The sequence below is a fragment of the Pogonomyrmex barbatus genome, unplaced genomic scaffold (assembly GCF_055798465.1).
Source record: "Pogonomyrmex barbatus isolate J1 unplaced genomic scaffold, ASM5579846v1 scaffold15, whole genome shotgun sequence".
NCBI classification, from domain to species: domain Eukaryota; kingdom Metazoa; phylum Arthropoda; class Insecta; order Hymenoptera; family Formicidae; genus Pogonomyrmex; species Pogonomyrmex barbatus.
Genome location: NW_028297111.1, coordinates 7,349,245 through 7,363,592, shown reverse-complemented (window position 1 = coordinate 7,363,592; position 14,348 = coordinate 7,349,245). Strand labels below are relative to the sequence as shown.

The 14,348-nt window shown below is 37.6% G+C and overlaps 1 protein-coding gene across 2 annotated transcripts in view; it reads left to right on the top strand.

Moving 5' to 3' along the window:
- Positions 1–14,348, top strand: part of NFAT (nuclear factor of activated T cells 3) — a 38,939-nt gene that overhangs the window by 12,556 nt on the left and 12,035 nt on the right. The window contains exon 1 of one of the 2 annotated variants that reach the window (XM_011649571.3): positions 4,656–5,423. The exons of the other annotated variant lie outside the window; for it this stretch is intronic. Within the exon in view, the coding sequence (XP_011647873.2) occupies positions 5,297–5,423 (127 nt within the window). The 5' untranslated portion in view covers positions 4,656–5,296. Of the gene's footprint in view, positions 1–4,655; positions 5,424–14,348 lie in introns of those variants that run through there. 2 annotated transcript variants of the gene reach the window in all.

Genomic DNA, 14,348 nt, shown 5'->3' with positions numbered 1-14,348 from the left:
CGCGACGATAAATAAGCAAGACGGGTCATCGTCCAGTGGTAGAGACGAGATTCACGTTCAACGAGCCGTGCTAGAATCGCCGGCAACGTTCATGCACGCACGGGCACTATGAACGATGGCGGGTGGGGGGAGGGGGGGGGGGAGGCGCCGACCGTTATTCCGATAGCATCGAAGTATCAATGCCATCAAGCGTTGATACTTCGTTGAATCTAACTCGAAAACTCAGGTACGATTATTTCATCAGGATATCATCTCGGCGTTATTATCAACATACACGATGATGCTTGATAACCGCTATTGAAATTTAATCAGCCTAATTTACGATACGACGTCCACGATACCATTATCGAAGATATAGAATATAGATGCGATGGTATTTATATAGTATTGTAAAAATAGTCTCTCTCTCTCTCTCTCTCTCTTTAATTAAAAGCAAATTTTATATAAATCGTATCCAACATATGACGTATAGTAACGAACATCTGGGGAAACACGCTCGTTCGTGATCGATTTTTCGCAAAAAAAAAAAAAAAACTCGTCATAGGTTTTCCATGTGACCCATCATCATCGAGACGACCGGTAATCGTCTAGCGTGACTAATGGGACTGGCTTACAGACGTTTACCGCGCTATCAGTAAGCATGAAGCGGTCCCTCCTTCGTGGGTGCCTCCTCGCGTACACGTGTGCATACGTGTGTATATGTGTAGCGAATAATTGAACGCGCGGTAGGCGCGTGTAAAGTGCGGGAGCGGGAGGGAGGAGGTGTGCGGAGGAGGGGAGGAAACGACGAGCAACAAACATGTCGTTGAGCGCGCGATCGTCTTGCGCACATTGGACTTTATTGCATTCGCTGGCTTGCCGTGCGAAGAACGACGGAAGAAACGTTTCGGAGGAAACGAGGGAGACGCGGGATGGGGAGAGGGATAAACTCGAATTATTCATACTTTAGGAAAGATTATAAGGCAGTTGAATGAAACGTTTATATCTGTAAGGTTGATCTTGGTAGATCTGAATAATAGACTCACGGTGTGAGATTTACATATGTAGTGAATTCAAATATCGCTTGGCGAATAGAAAACGAACAAGTTTTGCCTATTTCAGGTATGAGAGCTATTTCTACAGCTTGGTATACGCATCCACGTAATATTTTGATATTTAATACGATAATAATAACAACAGCTGATATAAAGAACAATATGAATAGTGAAAAGTATCAATACGCAATAGATGAGGTTACAGCTGAAGGCTGATTTGCTTTATTCTGTTTATGATATATATATATATATATATATATATATATATATAATATGTATATATGTATATATACAGGATGAGTCGGGAGGAACGCATTAAACTCCAGGAGTATATTGTACACATAAAAATAATGTAAAAAAACTCATATGTTGTTATCCGATTTTTATTTGTTTATTTGTTTTCAAGTTATAGCCTCATTACAATTAAAGTGTTACAAAATGCCATCATTAGACTATTGTTTATGGAGCTGGTCCAAAAATGAGATACACAAAGTAAACTCACCCTGTATATTATATATATATATATATATATATATATATATATAGTGTTACAATGTACTATTTGTACAATATAAAGGTTAGAGAACATACGTATGTATGTACAAACATTCATATCATATTTATATAATTAGACATTATAAACGCGCGCTGCGCGCGCGCTATTTATCTTCTTAAATACAAGAGCAAAAATTAACATAATATTATTATACTATTGTTACACTATAATATTTTTAATTTCTTGAAACACAATTGTCAAAACGATCCTCTGTGAGATACAATGACAGCTATTCACGAAGTTAGGGCAGCGAAAGAACCAATCGGCATCGCGGAAAAACGTAAACAATAAACTTCGAGAAAATTTCGAGAGATGCGAGTATCGATGCTCTTTTTAGAAAGGAGAATCTTTGAAAAATCACACATGCGCATGCGCGCGTCTACGCACACATAATTAAAATTTTTTTTTCTTTTTTATGAAATCTACAATTGTTTTAAATTTCACATGCAATTTACTTGATCTAATTCAACTTGCGTTAAATTATATCAAGTCGTGTTAGCAGTTTGATTAACCCTGACCTAACGTAATCCTATATCACATTAGATTAGATTCTGCTGTTTTAATAACGCTAGCAGTTTTAATATAACATTATGGCGAACTAATTTAATGAGTGTATATTGGCAATGCATGTGACTAACATATGATCCCACATATAACACAGGCAAAGCAACAACAAGCAGGATATATAAATCAAATATATCACACAAAACGTACATATAGAAAATTTAATCAATAGGTCTTTCTCTTTAATGGAAATATTGGTCTCTTCTTTCTCCTCTTTTTCCATACAAGCCTATCACATCGATTGTTTCACATAACTTAATTAATTTCTGTTTGAAAAAAAAAAAAACGAATAAATATGGTGAAAAGACTAAAGAATGACATTGTTTAACAAAACAATATTTTATTTCAATTATTAAAAAAACATTCTATGAAACATTATTGTAAATGTTGCAAAAAATTGTTCTATAAAATAATGTTTAATTTGTACAGAAAATAATGCTGTTTTAACTATACAAAACAATGTTTTAATTGAAAAAAAAAAAAAAAATGGAATATAATAGAATCTGAACACCATTTGGTTGCCATTTCGCCTCCCTTAAGAGGAAGGCTGATAATTTTCTGGATAGATAACAAAGCAGGTGAGACGTTAATTGCGACGGAGAAATAAATGTTTCTCGCATTCTCATGCTTTTTAGATTGGTGTCTCGGGTTCCCGCGACGCCCGAGATAACAATAACGATAAATAATAATAAACATACACGCTTGGCATGGCGCGCCAGTGTTCGTGCGAGCCTCCGCGCTGCGCAGATCACGGATATTCGCCGCGGTGCTTCATGACGAGCGAATTCCGATCGCGAGAGTCGGCGTTCCGATCATTATAGAAAAGTGAAAAAAAAACTCCGGGGGGAAAAAAAGCAACGTTTAGATGGCGTCGATATTAAACTGGTATATCGCAAAACCGGTGCTCACCGGATTGCGAGATTGATACCAAATTTGATCGGCAGATGTGAAATTGTGTATGTGCGAAACTGGATTTGCGGGGAATTCCTCCCCCCTCCCCTCCTCTCCCTCTCCTCTCCCCCTCCTTTTTTGCGGCATCGCTGATCTATGGTTTATTTGTGACTAATGTATTGTAATCTCGTGGGGTTCAAAACGACCGCACACCATACACAATTTTTCCATCATTACGTAACGCCTTAGAGACGTCGATTTACCGGAATCATTATTTTATTGTGTAACCATCACGCTAAATTATACACACAGAGTGTCCGGTTTTTTTTTTTCTTTTATCAATGGCAATTACTTTACGTTTTTACAACGTAGAACGAAAGTTTTCAACGTTACGTTCACTTTCCAGCGCTTTATTCGTATTAAAGAAGAAGAAAAAAGAAAGAAAAAGCTTTTTTAACCCGATATTTACGGGAGTATCCTTTCTCCTTCGAGTCCCCGATGTTATCTCGAAAAGCGGCGGATTTTTTTTTTCCCCCTTGTACATTCGTGTTGTGCGATCCACGCGCGGAGGGAAGTGGAACGGGCGAGGAAAGGAAGAGAAATCTACCGCTGAAAACTGCGGAATTATAGTTTCACGTATAAATAGCATGTAGAATAGATTACCCAATGGATTGATAACCGCGCTATCGCGATGTATCTCGCATTAAGTCGCTACGCGGGTCGTAAATGATCTGCGGATTGTAAACTTATAATCGACCTTTGACGTCACACGATCGACGCCAGGGATCGTGACGCGTCGGAGCGCACGCGCGTGTGCGCGCGCGCGCGCGCGCGTTTGTTAATCGATCACGCTCGTCTCGATTATCTAATCGCCGTGCGCCGTGACGGAACAGAATTCCCTCACGGCCCGCGAAGATTCGGATGAGGATCGAGATTTTTGCGTCCTCGTCGTTGCGGACTTCGCGTGTCCCGTGAAGGACGAAGCCCCGCGCGCGCTCTGCATTCGTGTCCAATCGTCCTTTGAAGACACACGTCACGTCTATAACCAGAGAGAACCGTTACCGCAACATATTGCGCAACAAAATTTTGGCGCCTTTGTTTTGAAGAAGGGAGGAGATTCGCGTTTCCGCCGGGGGATATTTCTCTCTTGGAGATTTATTTTATGTGATTCTGTTTTTTTTTTTTTTTTTTTGTTTTTTGTTTACGTAACTTTTTGTGGCGCTGAAATTATAATTGTGTAATCTTGCTTGGGACAATTTTCTGTGTCCATTACGCCTCGAGCGGGAGTAATTACGGAAAAATTTTTCAGGAGTCAATTGTTATCGTGGTCATTCCGAGCACGATAATAAATGTGAATGCCGTATTGAAATTGAACCTTATCGCACGTCCTTCCTGCAAAGGAACGTCTCGCGTCGAAGCGAGGAAAGGAAAGTATCGATACACTCAATCGAATGCGAGCGCCTTCGCCAATATAACTCGAGGAGTAATTAACGCCTGTTGATTGGTCACCTTCGTCGGCGCGCCATCGCTGCGCCGCCGACGACGCCGACGTACGCCGCGTTGCGGGGGTGGGGGGGGAGGAGGGGGGGTATTTACTCGTGCGCCCAGGTCATGCTGATCTCGAGCGAACGGTGTGGTGTTAGTCTGCGCGCGATGCGCGCCGCGCTTTTTCGCTTTGTGATTCATTCCTCTCTTCCTCGATCTCTCCTCGTTTCTTCGCATCGCGTCGCCGTTTCCGCATCGCTTGATCTGGCAGACGATCTCGTCACGACGCTTTTACATTTTGAAGTTTGTAGTTACGTTGTAGAAGCGCGTTAATCGATATGAAATTAATATCTCGCGTCAGAATACACGGTCTTCGGCCCTTAGGACTTGACGAATTCGAAAAGATGACTTACTGATGATGAACATCTTAGAAATTTCATTAGTTTCTGGTGGGCTGTGTCGAATTGTCATGCGGCTACGATGGACGAATTGTGCTTGAAAAACGAGAGATGGGACGAGTTTTGTAGAGCTTAGGACAATATTAAGAGTGATATGATTTGTCAAAAGTCAAAGTGACACATGACAACAGATGGACCATTTATTTGAAACGATAGATCGTAAGAAGACTTTGAACGATTCGGAATTTTAAAATCTGTCTTGAACTCGAGGAGTTTTAGTTTGTTGAGCAAGTGATTTCTAAGCGAGTTTTTCTTCGACAACACAAGAGAGAACGACGTGGCCACGAAGAGATTCTTAGGGCCACCTGATGGCACCCGATCTCGAGAAAAGACGACAGGAATTAAGGAGGGGCAGTTGCGGAACCTTGGACCATGATCATTTGGGCATGCTTTTACAGTTGAGATGTGGCACGTTGACGGAACTTTATCATCATGGTAATTACCTCGAAATGTTACAACCGAGTATTTAAAAATATATTTATAATTCCTGCATTTCCAGTTTTTCTGTTCAAAGATTCTGAATTGAAGTGCCTCGAATCGTTCCAATAGAAATGCCAGTTTTCCAATTTTCTGTTTCTTTTGGATATTCTTTCATTCTCTCTCAAGCTCTGCCTACTAATTTTTTATAATACTCATAAGATTGCCATCTATCAGAGTTATAGCAAAGTCTGGCCCAGGTTTTAAGTCTGGTTTTTAATGACCTAAACCAGTTTTGTTAATAAAAAATTGTTCGGTTTCCTCATATTTCCTTCGCTTTTAACATCTTCGTTCCAAGGCTTCTGATGCAAATCTCGGCTTAATTCATCAAAACCTGAAAGATCCTTTTTTTTTTTATAAAAATATTTGATTTGTCCAAAATCGATATTTACAATTTGTTGATCTGATTATACACGAAGAAAAATTCTCTTTAATCTGATTTATGAGAAAAGAATTTAATTATTTTGAGATGGCTGAATATGAAAATAAAATGGAAAGACGAAAATTAATAAGTTCAATATAGCGGGTGCAAAAAACAACTTTCAAATTCTAATGAAATTGTACAAAACATAATCAAAATGTAAAAAAATCAAATCGATGAAGATAAAAAGTAAAATGTTTTTTACCGATTCGGAGAAAAAAATATTAAGCATACAAGTATTTTCTTTTAGCCTGAAGATAAAGGAAATGCATAATCATTTATCATACAAGATAAAAAAAGCATAACATTTCACTTTTTAGTTTTTTGAATACTTTCCAATGACTTTTTTCTGTCCGTAGGACAAAAAAAGTTGAGGAAAAAAAGAGGAAAGAACATTGTAAAAAGTTCAAAACAAGTCTATGATGTTACACTATGGCCTATAATTAGTTATTGATTACAAAAGGGCTAAAAAAGATCTCTACAGAGATCTAGAAAATTTATTATCATGGCTGCGTTTCAAAATTCACGACTAAAGTACTAAAAATCCATTATCCGCAATATATGTATGAACTATATTATATTTTCAATATTAGATATATAGTCAGTTTTTATATTTAAGATTGTCTTAAGTACATACTTAAATTCTCATAATCCAATGAAAACCATATTAGTATCTTAAAGTATTGCTTAAAACAGTCTTGAAACAAGAATGGACTATGAACGTCTCCCTAACAATGAATTTTGGAACACAGAAATAATGCGTTCAGAAATAAGATCCGAATTCAAGTATTATTTTCAAGTATCCTTGTTTAATTCGATGAACAATAAAAAAATGATACATCCGGTGTTTTTAAATCCAGCCAAGTATGTGTACATTTTGTCTACGTTCTTGCATTTTTTGTTTATTTGCGTTATAAAAAAAGTATATAAGATGGTCATTGTCGGACAAAAGCAGCTGAATTAGTAATTAAATTACCTTATTAACTACTAATTAACTATTAATGAAATGAAAAGAAAATTAAGCCTTTTAATATTTATTTTATTGTCAATCGTAGTTGAGGAGTTTCTGAAATTTGAAAGTTTATTTTTTCCTTGTCCGTTTTATCCGAATCATGTTAGAAATAAGAATAAAATTCTATTTACAATTTTATATACTGTGAAATAATATAAAAATTATTTAACAATAGAAAACATACAACGTATATTAAACTATGTTTGTGCTAAAATACATGACATGAAAGTTACAAATCGAATTCTGTTATTCCTATGTAAAATCCGGCGCGAATTGCAAATCGTCTAAAATGTGCTTTAGGAACGGAACAAAGAGCGCATGCGCGCGCGCGCGCATTCTCTTTTGCGGGGTTAACGGACTTATGACGAATGTTTTTCCGTACTATCTCCCGCCGGCATTATTATTGTTGAAAATACTCGGCGCTAGTATCGCAACCGGTCAGCCAAGAAAATGGCCGTGCGCACACAGTTTTAGATAACCTTCGTTGTTCCCGATACACGTCTAAGGGTCGAGACATGATAAAATATAAGAACGAGATACAAGGAACAAGGAGTTGATCTTGCGGGAAGTTGATCTGCAGCAAATACATCTCACGCGAACATTAGAAAAGCAAATTGATCGCTACCGGACAAAAAGTTGAATTAACTACTAATGAAGAAAAAGAAAATTAACTGATTTACTTAAATCTCATTTTATTGTCAATCATAGTTTAGAAGTTTCTGAAATTTGAAAGTTAAATAAGCGTCTGATGGGATTTACGTTCATCAAAAATGTAAATTGTTAACTTTTTTTAAACATTTTGAAAACTAGGAATCGAAAAATGCGGATCAAAAAAGCTGAAAATTGCGATCTACGAGTTGAAAATTAAAGAATGAAAAGTTAACTTCGAGACAAGCAGGCACGTCTTTCTCGGGGGCGATTATTAATGCGCTCGTATTCCTGTCATTGTTTACGATTGTACTCGTGAATGACGTCATTGATTTCAGCGATTTGCATTCGGCAAATCGAATCGCTCAAGCAGTAAATGAGACAAAAAAGAAGATAGAAAAAAAACGATAAATTATTTATACACACTCTATTAATGATCTATTAGAAGTTAGTCCCTCACTTTTAGAAATAACTTATTTTGAGAGAGTTGTGCTCGAATTTTAAAACTGTAATGAAAAATATTATAAAAAATGAAAAAAAACGACATTTTAGGCTAGCGATCATTAACTACAAACCCGAACATTTTTTTTTAACATAAAATGCGAGAAGGGCCGCGCTCAAGAGTAAAATGCCCTTCATATCGTTGTGCTGACGAAACCGTCGGTTGTGCCGATTTGTGCTAAGCGAGTATATGTTAGATGTGCATTTGTATGCTCTTTAGATGACTGATACAAGAATAAATGTCATTTATATATTTTTTTTCCCAAATCTATTTTTTATCATAACTTCTATTGTTATTATTTTTTAAAGATGATATTTTGGCACAATGTTAGCACAATCTAGCACAACCTAGCACAATCGAGAAAATTAAAAAAAATCGCAAAGTGGGAAACTAACTTAAAATGTCGTTTTTTTTTTTTTTATGACATTTTTTATGACATTTTTCACATTACGGTTTTAAAATTCGAGCACAATGTAGCACAATTCAAAATCTAGCACAATTCAACACAACTCTCCAAATAAGTTATTTCTAAAAGTGGGAGGCTTCTAATAGATCTATTAATGTCGTTATGAACCTCACTTAAAGAATATATAAGCAGAAATATTTAAAAACAGAAAACCTATTGTGCAATCGTTGAATAACAACGTTGAAATATATTTCTAGATTTTTTCTGCATTTAATGTATCGATCGAATCGTTCAACTTCTTTATTCTTTTTCTGAACTCAGTCTGTAAATATTTGAGAATTAGAAATTTGAATATTTCAGATATTACCACGTAATGATGTATTCTTTTTCCTAATAAAGATAGAAATTCAGATAGAATTCATTTAGAAATGAAAGAAGAAAGAAAATAGACAAATAGAAAAAAGTCATCAGTATATAAGAGAATCTTGGCGCAAGTAATTTTTTATTTTTGAGCTTATAAATATATAAATTCAAGATAATTACTTATGTCGCCAACTGCATACCGTTATTTCTAACGGACTTGAAGCGTAGCGGTTTAAAACTAAATCTTCCCTCTTTAATAAGCTCGATGAAACTCAAATTAATGTCGAAGAAGAAGAGAGTAGTATGAAAAATTCAACGGTAGCTTCAACAAGTCATCAGATCGAAAGATCCTATAATTTTGAGAAGATCGAAGATTCCAAGGCCTCTCTTCGAATATTCGAAGATATTGTGCAAAGATCCGAGGTGACTCAGGAAATATTAGTTTAGTCTGAAAAGTTCGTTAACTTTAATTGCGTTATCATAAATATACGTGTGTTTCCAAACACCTTCGACATGCGATCCACATGCGATCATCATCATCTCCAATTGACACCTGTCTCTTCGGCTTGTGCTGAATGATCGCTAAAATCGCGTGTAAACACGAATACGCGCATACGCGGCTCATTAACAGCGTATGCTGCGTATGCATAGTTGAATAACGCCTATAATTCGCTGAATAACGGAGCAACAAACGCACACGACAGTTGACTCAATTGGCGGCGGATTGATAAATTCGATTGAACCACACAAAACTGGCTTTTCGAGACGGCCATGTTAGTTAGCGCACGACTAACAACAGCGCACTCTCAACGCACATTTCGTCGTGAATGAAATTTTATTAATTATGAAATTTTAATTATGAAATTTTGAGCGAAATTTAAAAAAAAAAATCTAATTAAGAGTATACAATCTGCGGTGATTTTTAAAATCCAAAGATATCAGAGATTACGTATTATTAATCGTTACAAAAAAAAAAAAAAAAAATTAAATTGCTACAAGATGTATAAACGTAGATGTAAATATTTCAAAGCGAAAGTGATATGTTGCTTTCATTTTGATGGAATAAGATTTTATTTAAGAAATCATTTGTATTGCATTGTATCATAGGTCTGTTTATTTAAGATTAATAATTCAGCGGGGACAGCGGGGAAAAAAATTTTCACGTTCTAAAATTTTCACTGGAGCAATTTTATATATTCGCATCGATAACTTTATTTTGCTGGAGTTTCTTTATCCAACGCTAGCAAGTCGATATAAAAACGCGATAAATTAATATTTACACTGATACAGTTGGTTAATGTAATTATCTTCGTAGTTGATTAGGACGAGGATAGATATTCTCATCTCTCTTCGACAAAGAAACATTCGATTCGATGGATATTTGTTTTTCGTTAAATTTTAAGCGGTCGTTTTTTTTTTTTTTTTTTTTTTTTTATGGATTTTTAAATGTCATTTTGATGAACCTTTTATAAAATTTATCAGTTGCGCTTTATTGTCGATTCTATCGTTTCGTATTATGAGAATTAAAAGAGAAGGAGCGTTTAATAGAAACCAAGATAATTGGAGGTATTAATTTTCTACTTTAATTTACTTTGTATATCTTTCATATCGCTGCTACTTTATTATTATCTTGTTGGTGAAATCTTCGTTTCTAAAGAGAAAGTACGTATTTGGAACACACATGTACATGTCTTCTTCTTCTTCTTCTTTTTCCTGGATATGGATTTTTGATCTCCAAGGTCGTACCAGAATTTCTTATATTGTAATATCAGAGTTTTGTTATACATCGTCATTGACATCACGATAAAATCAACAATATCAACAATATCGTCAATACCGAAGTCATGGAAATTCACGCAACGTCGTGAATATTAATCGATAGAGAATACGGACGTTTTCTAAATCCGAATTCATCAATAAGTCGTAATTTCACGTTATCGTTCAAGGATCTTGTCTGTTCCCCCTTTTTCGTCACAAATGTGTTCCGAACCGTACTTGCTGTAATCATTGAAATCAGTATCTCTTTATCGACAAACCTGTTCGAATAGGTACACGATGTTTTTTTTTTTATCAAAAAGCCACTATCGCGCCTCTAATCAGTGATCAATAAAATTTATATCTTGCTTCTTTATTTTCTTCTTCTCCACCAGCAGACATTATTATATTTAAATATTTTTACCAATGCTATATCTTTGTGATATAAATTTTATTTAACTCTTCTCTTTCTCATTCCCTCCCTTTCTCTTTCTATGTTTCTATTTTATTTATACATCGGGCCGTTTTAATTTAATTTAATTTTCAGTTTTTTTTTTTTTTTTTTTTTTTCTTCTTGAAAGTCATTACTTTGATTTAATATCTTCTTAACATCTCTCTATTTCGATCTTGAAGTATTATTAATTGCGTTACCGCAGGACTGCTGACTCGTTTTTAATTTTAAACTTTATCATTTTCGAGAATTGTCGAAATTGCATTAATAAATGTATCGCGCCTCTATCGTTGTTTGTTCCACTTCTTTTCAGTTCTGGTACCAAGCAGTACCGAGTTTATGAAGACTCTTCAGCTTCTTATCGCGACTACTTAAGTAGGCTATCAGAGATGCCATTAAGTGTACACAGACCGCTACGCGGACTTGTCGCAACAAATTGTCGGAACCCAAAGAAATCCCAAGGCATTTATGAAAAAAAAAAAAAAAAAAAGAGAAAAGAAAAAAAAAACAAGTGAAGAGATAAGTACCTCGCTAAAGTGGGGCGTTCAGCAAGAAAAATTATATCAATCGGAGATCAATGTAGCACTTTCTGCTGGAGATTTTAATTAATTAAGCGACATTTTTCCATCTAGTTTCACATCTATAACTCGAAATCTCTATATTAGTTACAAGAAAATTAAACGATTCTTTTAACGATCTTCTAGTTTATAGTCAGGACATCGGTAACATTGCAACACGATTTATTATCCATTTAAAAGCCATTTATCGTCCATTTAATTATTTTTATAAAATTCTATTGTTTACTGTATCTTTATATTTGTTTTAGATGTCTACGAGATATCTAATTTTAAGAAGCATCGTATTTACGAGTTTAATCTATAATAAAGCTTAAGTATTATCATAGAATATCAGAAAATTCTATTCTATATATATATATAGCTGTTAGTCATCTACATTATTTATAAAATTTCTATATCTACTGTGATCCACTATCTGGTGAGCTAAGAACGCTTAGCGTTCTACTATGAGATGAGCTTCCCTTTTCGACTGTTTCTTTTCATTTTTCTCGACCCATTTTCACGACCCTGTACCCTTTACATGGGTTTACATGTTCCTCGCGACCTTCCAAATCGATGATGATCCGATATAAAAGATGATGAGATATTTCGAAGTCGGATCAAATCGGTTTTGGCCGCGGTTCTCGCCGCGCCACGGAACGGGTCGCCGTCTGGCCGCCGCCGAGGATCGACCGAGCATCGATCCGGCAGCCTATCCGTCCATTCCACTCGTCCTTCCGTCCGTTTGCCCTGGTAACGATATATCCTTGAGACTCGAGAGGAGAGGCGCCGTAGTTAGCGCGCTCGCGCGTTCTGTGTTTGCCGTGTAATAGTAACGATGTTTATCGATCCTGTTATCGAGAGGGTACATACACTCTCTTTCTCTCTTTCTCTCTTTCTCTCTATTTCTTTCTGCCTCCGTCGGGGCCTCGAGGACGCGGCTGGAGAGACGCAAATACCCGGCGGGAGCCCTAATTCGTCTCTCGGTAGGTACCCTTCCGTGCGCGCGCGCGCGCATGCGCGCGCGCGCTCGCGCTCGCGCTCGCTTGAGTTGCGTCCCGCGCGACGCGACGCGACGCGAGTAAAGAGATACATTCACCTCGGGGGCCCCCGCAAGTGTTACCGAGGCGTTTCCGTCGCGTTTATTTATCGGGCTGGCGAGATTGCCCGGATAATTAAAAGCACCGGAGCGTCGCCACCCGCGAGACCTTCGCGATTATTATCTTTATGGCATTGCCGCTTGATTATGCAGCCATCATGGCGAGCATATCGCTATCGGTTATTTGCGAGACCGTCCAGACCGGGGGAAGGGGGAGGAGGGGGTGGCCAAGCGTGGTGGTGAAACTTCTCGAAACACAGATGCAGAGAAAAAAAATTCGCAGATTCGCGCTGAATGGTCTTTCGAGTTTTATCATGGCGCCTTCGTGGAATAATAATACCGCCGTCTGCTGGCGGTACAACTTGGATGCCACTTGGCCCGTCAAGTCCAAATTTCTCATCACAACGTAGTTAACTTTAATCTCGATTTAATTTAGCTTCTATTGTCATTATTTTTTTTTTCTTCTAAGAAATAGAAAAAGATAAAGAACAAATTAAAACGACATTCGAATTAATACACGTTAGAGAATAGAATTGTGCATTAGTCTCTTTTGTGATGTCTCTCGTGTCCGTTCTCCATCAACTGAAATCATCACGCGAGGTGAACGCTAATGTCGAACCCAAACAGCCTGATATTTGGGACGGACGTTGCAAATCGTAGACCTGTTGATCGTGGTGAACGGTGTTACGTGTCTAAAATTGGTTTCGTAACAATGCAACTTACATCGAGGACTTGTAAGATTCGCGTTTGCTCATTTTCTAAGTAAGACTTTGACTACGCAGATTCTGTGATTCTGAGCTTCATGCTCTGAATCCTTCATCTGAAATGAGCGAAAAGCGGAAGCAAAGAGACTTACACTTCCTACGGATCCGTAGGAAAATTCTGACACGATGCAGAAACATTTTGATGTAATATAACGTAGCAAGTGAAACGTAGCAGAATAACACATCGCTGAGGTGAAAGGAGACTGATAACGAGATTGGCCTAAGTGGTCTAGCGATCTAAAAGGGGAAAAAAAAAAAGAGGGGGGATAATTGTTGCGATTTGACGTGACATAATGATCGGCAATAAAACTGCAAACTGGTGGCAATATCAGAAAAGGAAAGAGGGGAAAGGGAGAAAGCGAGAGATTGGAAACCGACCGCCAGGTCGTTGACATCGTCCCGTGATTTTCCTCGACGTTCACACAGATGCATCTCTTATGCACGTGTGTGCATGCGTCGATTACGTGCCCACCCCTTACAGCCGGGAGGGGAGGGGGGGGGGAAGGAAGAATCGAACCCCGTCGCGTCCACCAGTTGCGTCCGCGATTGCAACTTCACCCCCCACGCAATTATCCCGTCCCAGTAGTCGAGGTGGTCTATAGATAGACCGCCCGACATTGCTCTGCCTTCGTCTTTCCGCGCGTCTCTCCCGCACTTGTCATCACTTGCTCTTTTTAGTCCTCTTTCGTCCCGGTTCGTACATTTTGTATCTTTTCCTCTTTGGCCTTTCTCCCCTCCCCCCCCCTCCCTCTCTCTCTCTCTCTCTCTCTCTCTCTCTCTCTCTCTTTCTCTCTGCATACAATATCAGCTTTTTTTATAAATTGCAATTTGATTCGTCAATGCTTTTCGTCAGTGCTTTTCGTAAATTTGAGCGAAAATTCCAATCTTATCGGTGGCAAGCGATC